We start from the raw sequence: 19475 nt of genomic DNA on the forward strand, positions 1-19475 counted from the left end.
GTTACCTGCCTGTAATACTATAGGAGAATACAAGATTGAAGTCATGCTTAACTACTTGGTGAGTCTGAGACCAGCCTAGATTACATACAAAAAATACCAAACCCCAGAGATTAAACTTGACCACCACACTTGTCATCCTTCCTCCCTCATCTCTTCCCAGCACGCCTGCAGCTGTAGCTCAGTAGTACAGTGCATTTGTGGCATTCATGGGGTCAGGTCCTATTGCTAGGAAGAAAAAAAGCAAAACAGCAAGCTTGGGCCATGCTTTAAAAAGGGTTACAACCAAAATCCTGAGACAGAGTCTCACTATGTGGCCTATCAAGGTCTTCCTCCTCGGCATTAAGGCCTGGGATTACAAATGTGCTCTACCATATCTGGCTTTCAAAAATGTTAATGGAAAAGAAAACCACATGAAGTAAATTGTGTGTGCTAGATAACATTGTTGAAATAGGCCAATCTGAGTGACCGCTAACAAGGTGAAACCTTTATAAACGGTACTATTCAACCAGAAGGCTGAGGCTATATTTTTTTTAAAGATTTATTTATTTATTATGTATTCAATGTTCTGCCTGCATGTATCCCTTCAAGCCAGAAGAGGGCACCAAATCTCATTACAGATGGTTGTGAGCACATGTGGTTGCTGGGATTTGAACTCAGGGCCTTTGAAAGAGCAGGCAAAGCTCTTAACCACTGAGCAATCTCTCCAACCCCATGAGGCTACATTCTTAATTCCATGAAGATGATAGCTTCTTTGAAAGAGTTGAGCTTCACTTTCAACCATGTATAGTGAGTGATGCTCACTTAGGTAAACTTAACCCAAACCGCTATACTTTTATCCTAGTAGACGAGGGAGGGGGCTGGAGGGAGAACCTTGTGGTTAAAATGCTTCTTGCTCTTGCAGACCACCCAAGTTTGGTTCCCAGTGCCCACGTCAGGCAGCTCACAGCCATTCTAACTCCAGCTGCAGGGGATCCAATGCCCTCTTTTTGCCTTAGCAGGCATTTGTACTCATGTGCACATAGCCCCCCACTCCACCCTCCATGCACATAATTAAAAATAAGGCAATTCTTTTTTAAAAAAAGAACGTTTATTTTAGAGTGAGAACATGTCACTACTACTTCTAAATCCTGGTACAGTCAAGGACAGCAGTTGGCATGGACACAGACCATGGTACACTTCAGTGATTTCATAATGAGTTGTGTGTGGTATAAAGGCACATTGTACTGGTTAAAAAAAAAGTGTTAAATTCTTCAGCTTTTAAATTAGAATTTCATAAAGTGCTTCTTATAAAACCTTACAATAGTAATCAAATAGATACAGTTTCTGCAGCAAAGGCACCTGGAAGCTATTGGCACTTGGTGTCTGTCTCACCTTTTTTTCATTCTGGTTATTTTGAAGTCACATCTTTTCCACTTAAATTTCCCTTATCTTTGGAACAGCCAGCCTGTGTATGGAACGAGGTGAACTCTAACTTGGCATTGTAAAGGTCAAATTTCAGGCAGTCTTAGGAATTTGGCAATTTCTATGTATAAACTGATTAATGATTTAAGTAGAATGGTATTCAAATGGCAAGTCTGGAGTCAGCAGGGCAATTCCAAGTCCACGATTGGAGATGGTGTTTTAAATACACGTTTTATCTTGAAGTTTTTCTTCTGTTTTCTCGGAGCCCTCTGGATATAAGATGATAGGTGCCACTGTCATAACATTCATCTTATCCACCTGAAGGATGCCTCTGAAATACAAGGTAAGTCCTTATTGCCAGTGTCACCCAGCCAGGAGGTTGGTGTACACAGCCTCACTTTAAGGGTACAGTCCACCTTCCCTCTCATGGTTTATATAGGCTGTACAAACGCTTTAACCAAAAACGCTGAGAGACTAGAAGGGAACAAAAATCACTGCCTGGTCCTGCAGGAAGGAGAGCACAGTCTTCAGGGCAAGAGCTGTCTCCACTCTCGACTGGTGTAGGCTGGTGAAAGGAGAGACCTTTCTAGTCACTGTCCACTGACACACAACCTCGGTCTCTAAATCCGTGACACACAATAGGTTTTCATATCAAACCAAGTGTCTTCCATTAAGCCAGCCGCCACGGTCATCTTAAAATCCCAAGCTGACTGGCCATGGTCAGACTGCTGCTCTAAGTTACTCTGTGGCGTACAACAGCAGCTTCCAAGCTGCATGCGCCATCTTACTGTGATGCAGCAGTCTGCTGCTTCATTTTGGGTCCAAGTGCTGATTTTCAATGACTCTGTCTTACTCTACAACTCAGTGAGCACGTGAAAAGGGGCTGATGATTGAAATAAGTTACTGGCTCCTAACTTAGCGAAGGAGAAGTAGAAGGGCCAGGCTAGGGAAGCTAGCAAGCACCAGGCACAGTCCCCTCACCCGTGTCATGTGTAAGCCAGGTGTGGTGGCACACACCTAGAATCCCCATACAGGCACAGACTGGAAGGTCATTATGAATTCAAAGCCAGCCTCGTCTGCATATGGAGACCCATCTAAAAATATCCAAACTGAACAACAAAAAGCAGATACTTCAGACTGGAGTCACCCATCAACTAAGTAGTCACCAGGCCATCAGGAGGAACAGGTAATTAATGTTCCTAAACCTGTTCCTGCCCGACAAGACTGACTGGAACTGCCATTCACAGGACCATTGTGCCTGGAGCCAGCCCTGTGCTTTGGAAGCCTAGCCAGAGTCTGAACAGCTAATAGACTGTGCTAATATCTAACAGCGGGCAGTGACTGCATCTCTACAGGCTCTCCGCCTTTGCCCTCAGAATTCTGTGGCCACTTTAACCCTTTCTTGGGCACTGAGCAGCGTAACTTCATGACCTGTAATGTGAGCACTGAGAGGAGTAATGAGCAGTAGAGTGGAATGAAAGAACCTGTTTGCCGATGGCCACAGTGGCCAACGAAATCAGGGACACTCGGGCTTGCTGGCACACATCTGCAATCCCAGCACTTCAGCAGTCCAGAGCCATCCTCAGCTACATGGCCTTACAAGTGGCAAAAGACATTTCTTTGAATAGCCTTGGCTGTCCTGGAACTCACTTTGTAGACTAGGATGCCTTCAAACTTAAAGAGATCTGAGTGCTGGTGTGTGCTACTACTCCCTGACTATAACTTACTTTTTAAAAAAAATTCAGATAACATTTTTTTCATTCATTTTACATACTAATCATTTTTCTCTCCCTCCTCTCCTCCTGTCCTCTCCTCTTTCCCATCCACCTCCCTCCACCTGCTCCTCCATCTCCATTTAGAAAGGGACAGGCCTATCATGGGTTTGCACAAAGGATGGCACACCACGTTGAGGCAGGACCAAGTTCCTCCTCTTAGGTTAAGATGGGGCCAGGTAATTCAGCATGGGGAACAGGCTACCAAAAGCCTGCTAAGCTCTAGGGAGAGGACCTGCTCTCACTGTTAGAAGCCTTACTAAGAGACCAAGATATACGAACGTCACACACTTGCAGAGGGCCTAGGTCGGTCCCATGCAAGCTCACTGACTACTGGTCCAGTGTCCATGAGCTCCAGCTAGCTCAGGTTTGCTGTCTCTGTGGGACCCCCATCACGACCCCCCTGGATAGTAGAATCCATCCTCCTTGCTTCAGAAGGCTCTTAGTGCTCAGCACAGGGCCTGTCTGTGTCCATCAGTTACTGGATAGAATGTCTCTGATGGCAATTAGGGCAGTCATCAATCTGATTACAGAAGACGGCCATATAACTTTCTAAAAGTAAAGATTAATAATGTCTCAGACACAAGAAGTACTTACTTGTTCTCACAAACTGGGAAAAGCACCTTTAACACGGCTATGACCCCCGCTGCTCCTAAAACTCCAACCACCATGACATTCAGAAACATGAAGAACACCGGGAACACACTGCCCCAGAACCGACAGAGTGCTTTCCTGAGCTTTTCCATCCACTGGCACATTACCTGGAAAGAGGGTTTTGATCAGAAAGGCCAGTACCATCAAGTAAAATTTAAAGTTTCTATTTTCTTTTGAGATGTAGCCTGGCTGGCCTGGACCTCACTATGTAGATCAGGCTGGCCTCAAACTCATAGAGATCCACCTGCCTCTGCCTCCCAAATGCTGGGATTAAAGGTGTGTGCCACCATGCCTGGTAAAATTTCTTAGTGCTTTGGGTTTGAGTGACAGAAACAACCTGTGTCTTGATTATAATAGTGTTAAGTGTGTGTCAAAGCCAACTCAAAAAATAAAATAAGAAAGAAACCTGTTTTGGGATAAACAGCTCAAAAATGAGTGTTTTTTCCCTAGTTCCACAGCGATGGATGGGGTGACTGAGGGACATATATAAATAACATGACAAAAAAAATTATTTTAAAATGTACCCAAAGAGGGGCTGGAGAGATGGCTCAGAGGTTAAGAGCACTGCCTGCTCTTCCCAAGGTCCTGAGTTCAATTCCCAGCAACCACATGGTGGCTCACAACCATCTGTAAAGGGGTCTGGTGCCCTCTTCTGGCCTGCAGGCATACACACAGACAGAATATTGTTTACATAATAAAATAAATAAAAAAAATGTACCCAAAGAGAATCTTTTACGATCTTAAAAATTAAGTTCCCAAAACACATGTGCAAAAATTGTCTATCCTGCTGTCTAGGTACAAATCAAGGGAGTATGAATGCTGGCAGGCTGGTGAGAACTATCCCCTGTTGTGGGAGAAGACAAGGAGAGGAAGGAACAAATGCCACAGCTTTTAGAACAGGGAAGGTCCATGGCTCTAGAAATGTTTCAGGAACCAAATGCGGGCACTCATGACCTGGGCTGTGAAGACAGTCTGCTCTGAGGCTGACCTGCTGGGAGGTGGGGGATAGAGGTGCCACAGTGCACACTACCCTCCTAGTCAAGACTTCTGCAACCCAAATCAGCAATCTGACCTTCCGTGAGAATTACCTGCACAGACCTTTGGGAGCAGAACTTCATCTACAGATGGTGTATACAAGGTGAGGTCTGAGTGGAGATTTGAGAATGAGCTGTGGAACCGAAGATTCCCAACCTCATGAAACCCAAGGCCTTGAAATCGTAATCTGACTCTGTCATTAAATGAGGTTTATAGAAGAAAATTGGAACACTTTGAATACCACATTAAGATAATGGCTGGCAAGGTAGCTCAGTGAGGAGCTTGTGGCCAAGCCTCATGACCTGAGTATCCCTGGGGCCAACTCCTGAAAGCTGTCCTCTGGCAGGCACCACAGAATAAATGAGTCAGGTAAGGTGACTTACACCGCTAGTACCAACTCTGAGGAGACGGAGACAGGAAGATCTTTGTGAGTTTGAGCTCAGCCTAGGCTATAAACTAAACAAACAAAAACTAAAAACAAAACTATAATGTACCCATCATTAATAATGATCCAATGTTTTAATCTTTATGGTTTCATCTTCATTTTAAGGACATATTTATCTTCCTCACTATAAACATAACTGCTTATAGCAAAACAACATCAAGATAACACCAATGTTAGATTTACCTTGTATGAAGATGGAGGCTCTGCTCTGAGAGGCGTCTCAGGCAATTTGCCAGGTAATGCATTTCCCTCTACAGTGGTCTCCACATTCCTGACAAGGTAATGGCTGGTGGTCTGCAGTGAACTAATGCTTTCTACTGAAGAGGGAGAACAAAGTCATCAAAATGCTAGCAGCGTGCTGGTGTCTTCTCCAAGCCGGAACAGAGCACACCAGTGACATTTGTGACTACTGTCCTAACATATATTTCACCATCAAAGAACAAGAATTTTATTTACTTATTTAACACCAGAAGAAGAAAGGTACGCAGACCACTATAAGGGGCTACAGAACTTATGGTTTTGTCACACAGAAAGCCCACATTTTCAGTTCTGCTGGGCATGGAGCTCATCCTCTGTAATCCAAGCACTTGTGAAGCAGGAGCAGCACAAATCCAAGGCTACCCTGGTCTACCTATCACATTACAGAACAGGCTGGGCTACGGTAAGACCCTGTCTAAAGAAAGGAAGGAAAACAGACGGGAGGAAGGGAGGGAAGAAGGAAGTAAGGAAGGGAGGGAGGGAAGGAGGGAGGAAAAAAAAGAAAGAAAGAAAGAAAGAAAGAAAGAAAGAAAGAAAGAAAGAAAGAAAAGAAGGGAATATAATAAAATGTAAAGTTCTACCAGGTGTAGTGATCTACAGAGTGAGTTCCAGGATAGCCAGAGCTATAGAAAAACCCTATCTTCAAAAAACAAAACAACAAAAATGTAAAAGTTCTGCTTTGGTCCCACTCTTAGAGTACCTTTTTAAAAAAGCCTATTTCTGAATATATTAACTAAGGCTATACAGCAGCATTTGTATGTAATGACAAAAATGTTTAGGAGCATATAGAGACCAGAGGGCTGGCCCTGGTTAGAAGTCCAGCTGCTCTTCCAGAGGACCCGAGTTCAGTTCCCAGTATCCACCTTGTGACTCCAACTCCAGGGATCTGACTCTTTTTTTTTGGCCTCTGGAGGTACACACACACACACACACACACACACATGCACGACATACACACACAAATAAAAATCTTTTTTTTTTTTTAAGTATATAAGGCAAGCTTGGGTGTGGTGCATGCCTTTAATACCAGCACTCGGGAAGCAGAGGCAGAGGCAGGTGGATCTCTGAATTTAAAGCCAGCCTGGTCTACAGAGTGAGTTCCAAGACTGCCAGGGTTACAAGGAAAAACCCTGTCTTGGGGAAAAACAAAGCATATGAGGCAAAATAATTTCATTAATATTTTAAATAATGGTCTTTTAAATTACCTTCTTTGGAAAAGTTGGGAAGGGTAAGTAAAATGTCACTGTCTTGGGAAAGAGAATAAAGCATGCTTTCTTCCAAAGGAAGGGAAAAGTTTGAATGTCTGAGTATTCTCTGGTTCTTAACTAAAATGTCAATTTCAGTAACATCCTTTTGTTGAGCCTATGAAAGAAAAAATAGTGAACTTTCCTCCTTGATCTATGACTAAACACATTCAGCCAATTGCTTCTTACTCCCCCCACACCCACTGTGAGGTATTTACACCTTCAAGACTGCTTCATTCACACCATTGAGGAAACAGCAACAGAACTATGAACCAATCAAGTCCCTTCACTTTTTGTTTGCTGATGCTCATCACATTTTAAATGATATAAAGGTATATGAATGTGAGATCTTTTAAAAAATGTAAAAATAACAAAAATCCTAAATATGGTTAAAACCAGACAATTCTAAAGTACTGTGGTAGCTTAAATGAGAATGGCCCCCATGGGCTCATTTGTTTTAATGATTGGTCCCCAGTTAGTGGAACTATTTGGGAAGGATTAGGAACTGTAGCCTTGTTGGAAGAGGTATGCCCTAGGGTGAGCTCTGAGGCCCAGTCTCTCTCAGTCTGTCTCTCCTCTCTCCCCTCTCCTCCCTCTTCCCCTTTCCTCCTCCTCCTCTTCCTCTCCTTCCTCCTCCTCCTCTTCTCTCCCCACCTTTCTCTGCCTAAGGATCAAAAGATACAGCTCAGCTTTCAACTACTTCTTTAACACCATGTCTGTCTGCCTATTGCCATACCTCCCACCATGATGATCATGGACTAACCCTCTGATACTGTAAGCAAGCCCCAATTAAATGTTTTCTTCTTGGTCATGGTGACAGTATCTTCACAGCAATAGAAAAGCAACTAAGAGAGGAACCTTCTTCACTGAGTCAGAAACAAAACACCACCTGCACACAGCACGATCCACCCCCAGTTAACAAGCACAGAGTCTCACTTGTCTTCCATCAATCTCTACCACCTCTTCTTGAATAACAATTAGCTGTGAACTGGAGCCAGATGTCATGGGCCACTCATGAACTAAGATCCTTACAGTGACAACTCCAAAATATTCTTTCTCCTCCAAATTTTCCAGATTTTCATTCTTCACTATTAAGAGAAAAAACAAAACAAAAAAAAACCCAACAGATTTTAGAAAAAAAAAACAAAACAAAACTGCCATTGAAGCTCTTATTGTAGTTGGTGATTTCTTTGACATTTACTTGAAACAAGACAGCAACAAACACATTTTATTGGTTTCCTTCATTCCTGACCTTAACAGTCTCAGGTTTATGAAAGCAGAGATGAGCTGGCAAGTCCTTCCAGCGGCTCGCACTCATTAGACAAGGAAATGCTTTCTGGTCTGCAGTCTGAATGTGCCACGCGTGCTACGGGGCAGGCAGCACCTTTGCTTTGGTTTCGTAGTGGCTGCCAGGGGAGAGTGACACAGCCACAAGACAGTCCCATAGGCACAAAATATGCAGTTATGTATTCACCCCCAAGATCAAGCCGCTGAGAGAAGAGCCAACGTGCAAGCTGTGTGGCTTTACTTTTGACGTTCCTTTTTTTTTTTTTTTTTTGAATGTTCTCTATCCTTTGCACCCAGTAGGTGACTTTTCAGAGGATGGGAGTAGGGAGAATCCTCTTCCCTCCATCATGCCGATGGAGAAGATGTGACCATATCTCATTGCATACATGTACGAGGAGATTAAAAATAACAAAAGCCCAACAGTGACCCCTCACGGCAGTAGCCAGCTTTCAAGGAGTGCCCTCAACGATGCTTGCTGCCAGGCACGGACACCCTTGCTTAACCCCTACCTCCGTGCCAGCTGGGCCCAGTCACTGCTCCTCAGGAGCCACAGAACACCAATGACACCTCCCATATTCTTTGTTTTATTCAAATTAAATGGTATATCCCAACATAATATTATCTGACTCCTTAAATAACAAAACCTTAAAGTTTAAAAAGAAAAACGGGGACTGAAGGGATAGCTTAGCAGTTAAGAGCACTCGCTACTCTTGCTGAGGATCTGGGATCAGTTTTCAGAGCCCACAAGGCAGCTCACAACTGCCTACTACTTCAGTTCCAGGAGCGCCAACATTTTCTTTGGGCCTCCTTGGGCACCAGGCACACAAGTGGTACACAGATATACATGCAGATAAAACACCATACACATAAAAATAAATGAATCTTTAAAAAGAAAAACATTCTGTTGACAGACGATTAAAAGAAATAAAGCAGGACCTGTACACACATTCATTCATGCACAAAATCTCTTTGTTTTCTACAATTGCGATGAGACCCTCTCCAGGACGTGAGCTTTGCTAGCCCCTATCTATGCCCACTCTTACACTGTTAACCTACTGGAAGCTAAATGCCAGTCTCATGGAGGAACAGGCAAACTATCAATAATCAACAGAGTTTAAAAGCCTTAGTTACTATTACAGAAATAATTTATCACATTAAAGTGGAACTTTATCACATCCAGCACTGTTAGTATTTTTAAATAAGAGCAACGTTGTGAACAATTAGTAGTACTCACCTATCAAAGTCTGACAGTGCATCCGGGTTACACCACTACTTACAGGCAAATCATTTACATACACCTGTCCATTCTCATAGGTTATGTTAAGAACAACCTTAAAATCAAACAGCATATACATTAATTCCAATGGTTTATAAATGCCAATACTCTCTTCATGTCAAACTACATTGTCTAACTGTGTATATGGTAGGTATCACAGATCAGATGTGTTGGAGGCTGAGTATCCTGGTGTGGTGATGTTCCGGTGGGGACCTCTAAGGTACAACCCTTAGTGGCAGATGTGGAATCCCTGGGGCAGTATCTTCACAGGACCTGTGCTACCCCAGGCCCTCTCCTATTTGGTGTGTGGCAATGTAAACTTTTATTCTCAAGTGAGCTCCTGTCACTGTGGTACCATCTGCCTCGAGAGCAGAGACAAACCAATGCCAGCAATATGCCCTTGAACCTCTGTGACTAAGTTAAACAAGAAAAGCCTTTTGGGTTTTGTTTAGGGCTTTTGTTTTGTTTGGCTTGCTTTTTAAATTTTATTTACTTTTGTTTTATTTGTATGGATGTTTTGCCTGCATGTATGTCAGTGCACCGTGTGTGTGCAGTGCCTAAGAGGCAAAGAGGGTACTAGGACCCCTGGAACTACAGTTACATGTTGAAAGCTCAGCTGACCCAAGGCTTTCCCTGAGACCCTGGTGTATAGAGAAGGAACAATGCTCCTTCTCTAAATTGCGAGCATGCTTGGCAGAGCCAGTAATAGCCCAGGGTCAGGTCCTTGGAAGAGATGTGGCTTCCAATCCTGAGAACCCCACTCTTCCTACCCTAAGGGGCTACAGTTATCAGTCCCAGGCCCGCCCTCTGTCACCCTTGAAATATCCTGTGTTCCCCTTGTGCAGCATTGCTTGATTAGCTTCCTGCTAACTTCTTCCCAAGGATTTTTACTGACACTGTCCCGTTTCTCTCCTAAAAACCACATACATGATACTGTACTTAATAAGCTTGCCTAGAATAAGACATAATTTATGCAAGACCTCCTGACCCCAACTTTTCTCTTCTTCATCTTCTCCCCTCCTTAGGACCCTGTTGTCAGCTGCCATGTGGGTGTGCTGGGAATCAAACATGGATCCTCTGCAAGAGCAGCCAGTGCTCTTAATAAACGAGTCATCTTCCAGTCCTTGGGTTTTGGTTTAAGACAGTCTCACTATTTAAGAAGGCCGAGCTGACTTATAACTTGAGGCAAGTCTTCTGCCTCAGCCTCCACAGTACTGGGGTTACAAGCATGAGCTGCTGTTCCCAGCCTCATTAGAGAAGCAGGTAACCAGGTCAGTTACAGTCTGGTTATTTAATTAGTTATGTCTAGTTATAGACATAGCTATTCCTTTAGAAAGTAGCTTGCCTCAGCCATTTCACTGTGATAACAGAAAGTGTTCTAATACAATCAGTAAAAATTCCTGGCTAAATGTTACACTAAAAATATAGTCAAAAGGAGACAAACCTGTTCTTTAGCTACCTCCCCATTGTCTCTCAGCGTAGTTACATTAATTCTGATGCCATCCTGCAAAACAAATGTATAGGTTGGGTAGATACACATTTACAAGTTGAAAACAACCCAGTTCTTTAAAAAATTTATTTGCTATTATTGTATGTGTACACATGAGTGCATGCACACATGCCAAGGTGCATGTGTGGAGGTCAGAGGACAATTTTTGGGAGTCCGTTCTCTCCTTCCACATTTGGGTTCTGGGATCAAACTCAAGTGGGTCAGGCTTTGCAGCAAATGCTTTTACTTGCTGAACCATTTACCTAGAGAATAACCAGTCCTTTTTTCATTGCTTCTGTTACTATTATTTTAAATTTTATTTTTATTACTTTAAATTAGGGATGCACATGTGCACGTGCGCATGCGTGTGCATGTGTGTGCATGCGAGTGTAGTGTGAAGCGGCGGGGCTGCGTCCCGCCACCCGGCAGCCGGCTAGCTTTACACCCGAAATAATTACACGGAAACTGTATTCTTTTAAATACACTGCCTGGCCCATAGTTTCAGCCTCTTATTAGTTAATTCTCACATCTTCCTTTAACCCATATTTAGTAATCTGGGTAGCACCACGAGTTGTGGCTTACCAGGAGAGATCTTAACCTGCGTCCATCTCGGAGAGGAGCAGCATGGAGACTCCCTCTGGCGAGTCCCTGAAGCGTCTCCCCAACTCCTGCTTCCCAGCATTCTGTTCTGTCTACTCCGCCTACCTAATTTTCTGTTCTCTTAAAGGGCCAAGGCAGTTTTCTTTATTAATTAACCAATGAAAGAAACATAGACAGATAACTCTCCTCCATCATGCGAGTGCAGGTGCTCTCATTTGTCCGAGGCATGGGATCCCAGAGAGCTGGAGTTTAAGTAGAGAATGTTCCTCGTGCCCACTACCCAACCCCACAGAGGAAATTTTTGTTCTGGTCTCTACTCATTTCCCACTTTTCTTTGCAGGTTTACTAGCTGTGTCTTAGTAAACAATACACCGCTTAGCTTTATGTTTCTGAGCCTTACAGAAGCAGAGCCATTTACCTGGAGCTAACTTCCTTCATTGAAGTCACTCACGTGTGCAGCAACAGTCACTTACTTCCAAGGATATGTGAGGATCCTCAGTTCACTTTCCCACTGCCCATGGATACCCAGTGGTTTCTTATCCAGTCCACTCTGACCCTGCTTGGGCACAGCTCTTGGGTAAGTGTCTGCAGCAGGCACTTCTGCTGTTGCTCAAGGGTTTATCAACAGCCATCTCCCCAGATACTTATATTTACTGATGGCGTTTCTGTAGACAAGCACTACTGGCCACAGGGACCTGTTACTGTTAGTCGAAGGCTTTTCTATTAGGACTGGGGATGTGGCCAATTGGTCTGGTATGTCTGGGAGTGGGGACTGCGTTATGACAAGGCTTGGCAGTGAGTACCTGATGGAGGACCTTCATTGGTCAATAAAGAACTGCCCTGGCTTTTGGATAGGGCGGGATTTAGATAGGTTGAGTAGACAGAACAGAATGCTGGGAAGAAGGGAAGTTAGTCAGATGCCATGCCTCTCCTCTCTGAGACAGATGCCATGGAGCCAGCTGCCAGGTCAGACAAGCTGAATCTTTCCGGGTAAGCCACCACCTTGTGGTGCTACACAGATTACTAAATATGGGTTAAAGCAAGATGTGAGAGTTAGCCAGTAAGAGGCTGAAACTAATGGGCCAGGCAGTGTTTAAAAGAATACAATTTGTGTGTTGTTATTTCGGGGCATAAGCTAGCCAGGCGGCCAGGAGCTGGGCGGCAGGAACACAGCCTGCTATTCCCACTACAAGTACCCTTTCCTGCTGAGCCTTCTCACCACAGCACACTGCCCCACAGCCCTTTCTCTATTCATTGTGAGACAGGGTATGTCTGTAAGGGCATCTCCAGAGATTTAAGATTCATCCTGAATGTGCTGGGAGGACCAGATCATGAACTACTTAAGATTGAATATAAAGAGAAAAGGGAGAAACCCAGCTGAGTACCAGCTATCCTTCCTGCTTCCTGATGCAGATTTGCTCTACCAGGAGCTTCACACTCCTCTTGCTGGGCTTTCACCCCTGCTTCCTGACTACAGGTGCGCTCTACCAGGTGCTTCATGCTCCTCTTGCTGGGCCTTCACCTATCATGGGAGGATCTGCTGAACAGAGGCCATTCTTCTTCTACGAGCCCAGAAAAAGCCTTTGAGAATCTTTTTAACAGCTCTGCTTTTCAAGAATACACACCATACTTAGTAACTTACTGAATTTACGTCTTACTGTTTTATTAGGAACAACATGGTTTATAAAAGACGACAGACACAGGTGTGTTTTGTTTTCTCCAAAAAAAAAAAAACAAAAAAAAACAAGTTCAATTCTTTTTCTACAGATATGGAGGCATACCTCAATGGTGGAGCCTAAGAAAGTTCACGGCCCTGGGCTCAATCTCTAGCACAGGCACAAGCAAACACTTGTGAGTGTGGTGTGTCTGTGCACAAGCGAATGTGTGCATGAATACACCAGTTTTTTAAAAATATTTAGTGATTTCACATGCGTGTACTCACGCACATACACACACAATTTGTTGTGATGCTTTTGAATGCTTCCATTGTCAAGAGAGAATTGTACCTCTTACTTCCATCTGACATTAAATTCAGATCCAAGGCACAGCTCTTCCTCTGAGAACTTAAAGTAATTTTTTTAACCTTTATTTTTATTTTATGTGCATGGGTGCTTTCCAAAAGTGGAATGAAGACCTAGAAAGGGAGAGAGGAAACGGTGAAGTCACTAGGAGCTAGCCCACAGTGCTTAACCTTGCAGGTAAGATACTTTTTTCTGACTGCGTGGGTAGGTTCAGATGCTTCTTAGGTTCCTAAGTGACGAAGATGAATCTTCAAAATTATAAAAGAGAGGAAACAAACTCGTATCTCCATAACTTTAAAAATCCCAATATTTATTCTTGGTTCTTGTCCATTCCGTTGCTATTTTTACCCAGAAGCAGCTGTGGCTCATGTACAACTTCATATACAAGTGTGTTTTAGTGCAATATCCAGAATGTGTCCAAACCGACACTGCGGCATGTGTGTAATTTCTGTACCCGGGGGAGTTAGAGCATGGCTCTAAAGCTTTAAAAGTAAAATGAAGGGCTGGAGAGATGACTCAGGGGTTATAAAAGCCCTTGTTACAAAACGCGATGGCCATGGGGAACACCGACACCACAAGGTTGTCCTCTGACCTCCACTTCTGTGGCATACATCCCTGCTCCAACATCATACACACATAAGTAAAATTTTAAAAACAGAACGTGGCATTTCTCATGTCAGTCACTTCTGTATTTAGTGTGTTCCCACCGAAATAGGAAATTCAGTCTCCTAAGTTTCAGGTCATTTGGGAAAACTCGAATTTTATAATCTCCAAAATTTTTCCGTCTGTGCAAATGAAGAAGGCAAACGTGGCAACAAAGTAAAAACGGGCTGCCTCTGAATATTGTAATGCCATGTTTCTCCTAGTCAGCCAGGTAGAGACACCTGCAAGGCTTGTGACGCAGAGTTACTGAATCCGGTTCCCCAGTGATGCCGAAGCTCATTTCTGACCCATGACGCACCAACGACCCCTCAACTAATATCCAATAAAAAGCCACGCCGGGAAATGCGAGTTCTGCCTCTCCCATCGCCAGCCGGAGTTGCCCCGCGGCCGGGAAAGGCGCTCCCTCCTGATGGCGACAGAGCAGACACAGGTGGCCAGGAAAGCTGCTAACTGGGCAGCACCAACATCGCCAGGCCCAAGGGCTGGGCTCTAACCCAGGAAGCAGCCATTACAAACGCCCGAGGTCACTGGTGACCGCGCACTTTTGACAGCAAAGCCAGGCAGGACCGGCGACAGTTCGGTGGCTGGAGACGAGACCACACTCTCAAGGACGCCCGCGCGCCTTCCTCGCGCTCTCCTTCGGGCGGCCCACCCCGCCCGGCACCCCGGAGAGCCTTCCCTTCTCTCGGGGCGCCCAGACCCTGTCCTGCCCGGCCCCAGCCCGTCCGCCTGCCGGAGGGGACAGCGGCGCCGCGACCGGCCTCCCGGAGGTCCGCAGAGGAGCGGCCCGCGGCGCCCGCTCTGCCCTACCTTCGGGGCTGTGGACGGCGGCATAGGCGCGCTGGTGGTCAGCCACCCCGCGGCTGGCAGCGCCACGAACAGCAGCAGCCGGACGGGCAGCGGCGCCGATAGGGCGCCCTCCATCTTGGACAACACCGGCGGCGGGAGGTGAGGGCGTGGAGGCCCGGGAAGGGCGAGGCCGCGGGGAGGGGCGGGGCCAGCAGACGGGAGGGGCGGGGCCGCGGGGAGGGGCGGGGCCAGCAGACGGGAGGGGCGGGGCCGCGGGGAGGGGTGGGGCGGACTCAGCTAGTAGGCTAGCAGAGCTGCTGAGGTTGCCTAAGACTTTGCCTGTCAAAAGCTGAGTCAAATTTGGCACGGCCTCTGCTTGATGCTGGGAAGTGGTTCCCACAAAACAAGTACAATTCTTTTCGATGCCAATCCTTTTGGAGATGTGTTTTTGTTTCCTCTTCTCTTTTGAAACAGAACCTCATGTAGCCTAGGTTGGCCTAAATCCTCAATGCTGGAATTAGAGGAGTGCACCCACTCTCTCACCTCCTCAACCCTGCTATTACTTTTTCACTGAAGAGCCCAAGAATAAGAAAATAAAAATGTAGATTCCAAAAATAAGAATGTAGAAATAAAGAAAAATAAAGTTATAAGTCTAGGATGAGAACAGACTATCAGCAGCTTTCTCAGCAGATCAAGGATCATTCATTCACTGTGAGCTATTTTCTCAGATGCTTGGGAAGATTAGGTCATTTCACAGCTGGCTGTTTTATTTACAAGGCCAGAGCTTCTCCCTGCAAATGGAGAGTAGTGTCCTGGCCATCCTTGATAAACGACAGATGTGAACTGAGTTAACCTTTAGGAGACAGAGATATGTGACCTTTGGGTTAGACGCTGTCTCTGTTATGGAAAACTGGCCCCACCAGAGGAGAGGCATAAGACTCCAGTTTACACCTGGACGTACCAGGAGACAGTGGACAAATACAATGGTTTTTTATTTTTAAGTTTGCTTCTGGTTTTTCTAGGATCTGGTTTCTGGAATAAAGTTTGCTTCTGGTTTATTAGACTTGGTGGTGTTCTTATCTTTGCATGACCCCCCCTGGACCCAACATCACTAGTACTGTACCTTTGGTAATGAGAGAAAGCGCTCCTGGTTGAAGCCCAGTGCACATATGTCTACACCTTGCTCTGTTATTTTTCTACCTACAAAATGAAGGTGTAGCCTTTTCTTTAACGTGTTAATTTTTTAAAAATTTTACGCAAATGAGTTGTGAGCCACCATGTAGGTGCTGAAAATCAAACCTGAGTCCTCTTTTTGTTTGTTTTTGATTTTTCGAGACAGGGTTTCTCTGTAGCTTTGGAGCCTGTCCTGGAACTAGCTCTTGTAGACCAGGCTGGTCTTGAACTCACAGAGATCTGCCTGCCTCTGCCTCCCGAGGGTTGGGATTAAAGTCATGCGCCACCGCAGCCTGGCCTGAGTCCTCTTTAAGAGCAACAAGTGGTCTTAACTGCTGAGCCATCTCTCCAAACTCATATTTAAAAATTTTACATCTACTTGGAGTGGATTCAGATGGAGGTTAAGAAGCAACATCTGGGACTAGGTCTCGGCTTCTCCCTCGTGGGTTATAGGAATCTAACAGGGGTCATTAGACTTGGTGGAAAAACAATCCTAATTGCTCTGAGCCTCAGGGAGGGGCTGGAATATTTGGGCTGGGAAGAGTAGAAATAGGCTCTAGCTTTGAGGCTATCAAGAAGCCATTAGCCATGGTATGTGATTTCCCCACTGCTGCTTTAGGGTCACCCACACTCTTACCAGTAACCTCTCACTTGTGTAAACCCAATAAACTCAATGATTGCCCAGGGTGAACTTCAGTGGGATTCTATTCTGGTTTGCCATGGACCTTAGAAATAGGGGGTAGATGGTCACAGCTCCCCCAGGGAAGGAATTTTCACAATACAGGACTGCATACTGGTTGAGAAGTTTTTGTAGATGTGGCCTGTTGGGTAGAATAAGAAAGTTATTTAGTCTTTGAAATAAAACCCTTGCTGTGAAAGAGGACATCTTTCTAGTTTTGAAACCATTTTTCTCTTACCACCTCTCCCATCTGCCTTATTTTTAAACCACAGCAAACTGCTCAGTAGCTAGTCAGACTTGACAGTCACTGAGGAGGGACCCACTCTGCAGAATCCGTAGCCTGTAAAACCAGGAAATGAAGCTGGCAGTGGTGGTGCCCCTGTTTAATCCCGGCACTGGGGAGGCTGAGGAAGGTGGATCTTTATAAATTCAAGGCCAGCCAGGGCTACACAAAGAAACCCTGTCTTGAAAAATCAAAAAAAAAAAAAAAAGAAGGAAGGAAGGAAGGAAGGACGGACGGACGGACAGACGGACGGACAGACAGGCAGACAGAAAGAAAGAAAGAGAAAGAAAGAAAAAGAAAGAGAAAGTTAATCTACAGAGACTCATGAAAACCCTGGGTTCATTCCCAGCACTGACTGGGGTCATGGAGATGGTGCAGCTGATAAAGGCTCTCATTGCCAAGTCTGAAAACCTGACTTCAACCCTTGGGAGCCACATGATGAAAGGAGAGAACCAACTCTTTGCAAGTTATCCTCTGATGTCCATGTATCCACTATGGTTCTAGTGTGCACACACACAAAATGTGTGAATAAAATAAAATGTGCATAAAAAATCACTGGGTGTGGTAGACCATGACTGTAACCCAGAGTTGGAAGGTGAAGGCAGGAGGATCAGTTTAAGGTCATTCTTGGCTATAATGCTGGACTACAGGAAACCTTGTCTCAAAAAAGAAAAAAAATAAGTTAACCGCAATGGACCTGTCAATCACCTGGACAGGAAAACCATCCCTCAGGAAAGCTGTCTCTCTGGTCATTGTCTCACCCCTTGAGTGTTTCCTTTGCAATGGTTCGTTCCTGACTGTCAACCTCTAGAGTGCACTTTACATTGTAATAGGACATCTACATCTTACTATGTAGTGTGTCTCTGAATTTTTTTTGACAGAGATAACTGGGGCTAACAGGAGACCAGAATGAGAGTCCCCATAACAAAACTGGTCAAGTGCTCACTTAAGTTACTTCACTATGAGATACAGTACATTGTACTCACTTAGAGATGGACTCTACAATGAAGCCCCGCCTACTTCTGTGGTCTATCTAGAACCACTGGTCATTTCAGTCTATGTTAAACTTCTGGAATTAAAAACGAGTCTAGAGAACTGGAGAGATGGCTCAGCAGCAGAGTGTAGCTCTTCCAGAGGATCAGAACTCAGTTCCCAGGGTCCATCATGGTTGGCTTACATCACCTGTAACTAGCTCCAAGGGATCCAAGGCCTTCTGACTTTGCACATGCAGACACAGACACAGACACAGACACAGACACAGACATACACATGCAAACCATTTAAAAAATGAATTCAGAGTTCAGGGAAAAAAAAGACCATATGCAAAAGATCCCAAAGTACTACATGCGCGTGACCAGGTAGTGGGAAGATAAGGCTGCTGCTTTGCAGTAGAGCTCTTCCTATTATCAGACAGTCCATTCTTTCTTTCTCTGTCTCCACTGGTAGATGAGCTCCAGGAAGTAGTGGCCAAACTTTAAAGCATGGAGCCACCTCAAGTAGATACTTAGTTGGCATCTATTCTTTGGACAAATAATGACCAAGTAATTAAAGGTGTTATTTGATAATGAACTTTACTATTTCCATACCATGGTTTTCTTTAGGTCCCATATATTATATGCATATATAAATCACATTGTTTGCAAAAATAAAACTACCACAACTATGAGTCAACAATCCCTCCAGAAATCAAACAAATCCCCCATTTTCTTTTTTTTCGCCCCCCCGCCCCCCCCATTTTCTTAAAAATATTTTATTTATTTATTATGTATACAATATTTCTGTCTGTGTGTATGCCTGCAGGCCAGAAGAGGGCACCAGACCCCACTACAGATGGTTGTGAGCCACCATGTGGTTGCTGAGAATTGAACTCAGGACCTTTGGAAGAGCAAGTAATGCTCTTAACCTCTGAGCCATCTCTCCAGCCCCCAAATCCCCAATTTTAAATATACCTTGTTGAAAGGTTCTACTTACTTTCTATCGAGTAGAAAACTCAGTTTGGTTCACCTGACCTTCACATTAATATGCAAAATCAAGAATTAACTTGGCAGTTGCTTACCTGACTACTAATAAACCCATCAGTATTAATGCAGTATGTATTTTGATCTTCTTCTGAGTCAGCTCATGTCAGCTGGATTTATTTGAGTACAAAACCCATCCAAGGGTTCGATTTACCTAATATATCCAGCTAGTCTGATCTTGGGCACATATGATGCACTTTGATCTTTGAAGCAGAAAATATTTGAAACATCTAATAGCTTAGAAAGTGAAGTATGTAAGACACAGAATACATTTTTAATTGATATAATAATAAGTGTTGTTTTCATCATTTTCACAATCAAAATTTGAATTTATCATATTTATCATTTTCTGTGATGCAAAGCAAGCTTGCCACTTAAGGGAAATCTG

The 19475-nt window shown here is 44.4% G+C and overlaps 1 protein-coding gene across 2 annotated transcripts; it reads right to left on the reverse strand.

The window, feature by feature from the left end:
* Positions 1-1065: 1065 nt before the first annotated feature.
* Positions 1066-15119, reverse strand: Ginm1 (glycoprotein integral membrane 1). 2 transcript variants are annotated; one of them, XM_038339448.1, is made up of 8 exons: positions 14956-15119; positions 10817-10876; positions 9331-9427; positions 7746-7897; positions 6771-6927; positions 5491-5621; positions 3771-3934; positions 1066-1732 (listed from the first exon to the last, which is right to left on the reverse strand). In XM_038339448.1, the coding sequence occupies exons 1-8, from the start codon at positions 15067-15069 to the stop codon at positions 1621-1623; spliced, it is 987 nt and encodes a 328-aa protein (XP_038195376.1). In that variant the 5' UTR covers positions 15070-15119; the 3' UTR covers positions 1066-1620. The 2 variants fall into 2 exon arrangements, with proteins under 2 accessions (XP_038195376.1, XP_038195375.1); XM_038339447.1 differs by having other exon boundaries at positions 5491-5624; positions 14956-15116.
* Between the last annotated feature and the right edge of the window lie 4356 nt (positions 15120-19475).

The sequence above is a fragment of the Arvicola amphibius genome, chromosome 8 (genome assembly GCF_903992535.2).
Source record: "Arvicola amphibius chromosome 8, mArvAmp1.2, whole genome shotgun sequence".
Classification (NCBI taxonomy): Eukaryota; Metazoa; Chordata; class Mammalia; order Rodentia; family Cricetidae; genus Arvicola; species Arvicola amphibius.

Bases quoted from the DNA above. Each gene is read 5' to 3' on its own strand.
- Ginm1 (XM_038339447.1), bottom strand. From the start codon at position 15,069: ATGGAGGGCGCCCTATCGGCGCCGCTGCCCGTCCGGCTGCTGCTGTTC. The intron at 10,877-14,955 runs GTAGGGCAGAGC...TTTGTTTTGCAG, and splicing joins CGCCGTCCACAGCCCCGAAG to GATGGCATCAGAATTAATGT. The intron at 3,935-5,490 runs GTAAATCTAACA...CCCTCTTTCCAG, and splicing joins AGCCTCCATCTTCATACAAG to GTAATGTGCCAGTGGATGGA.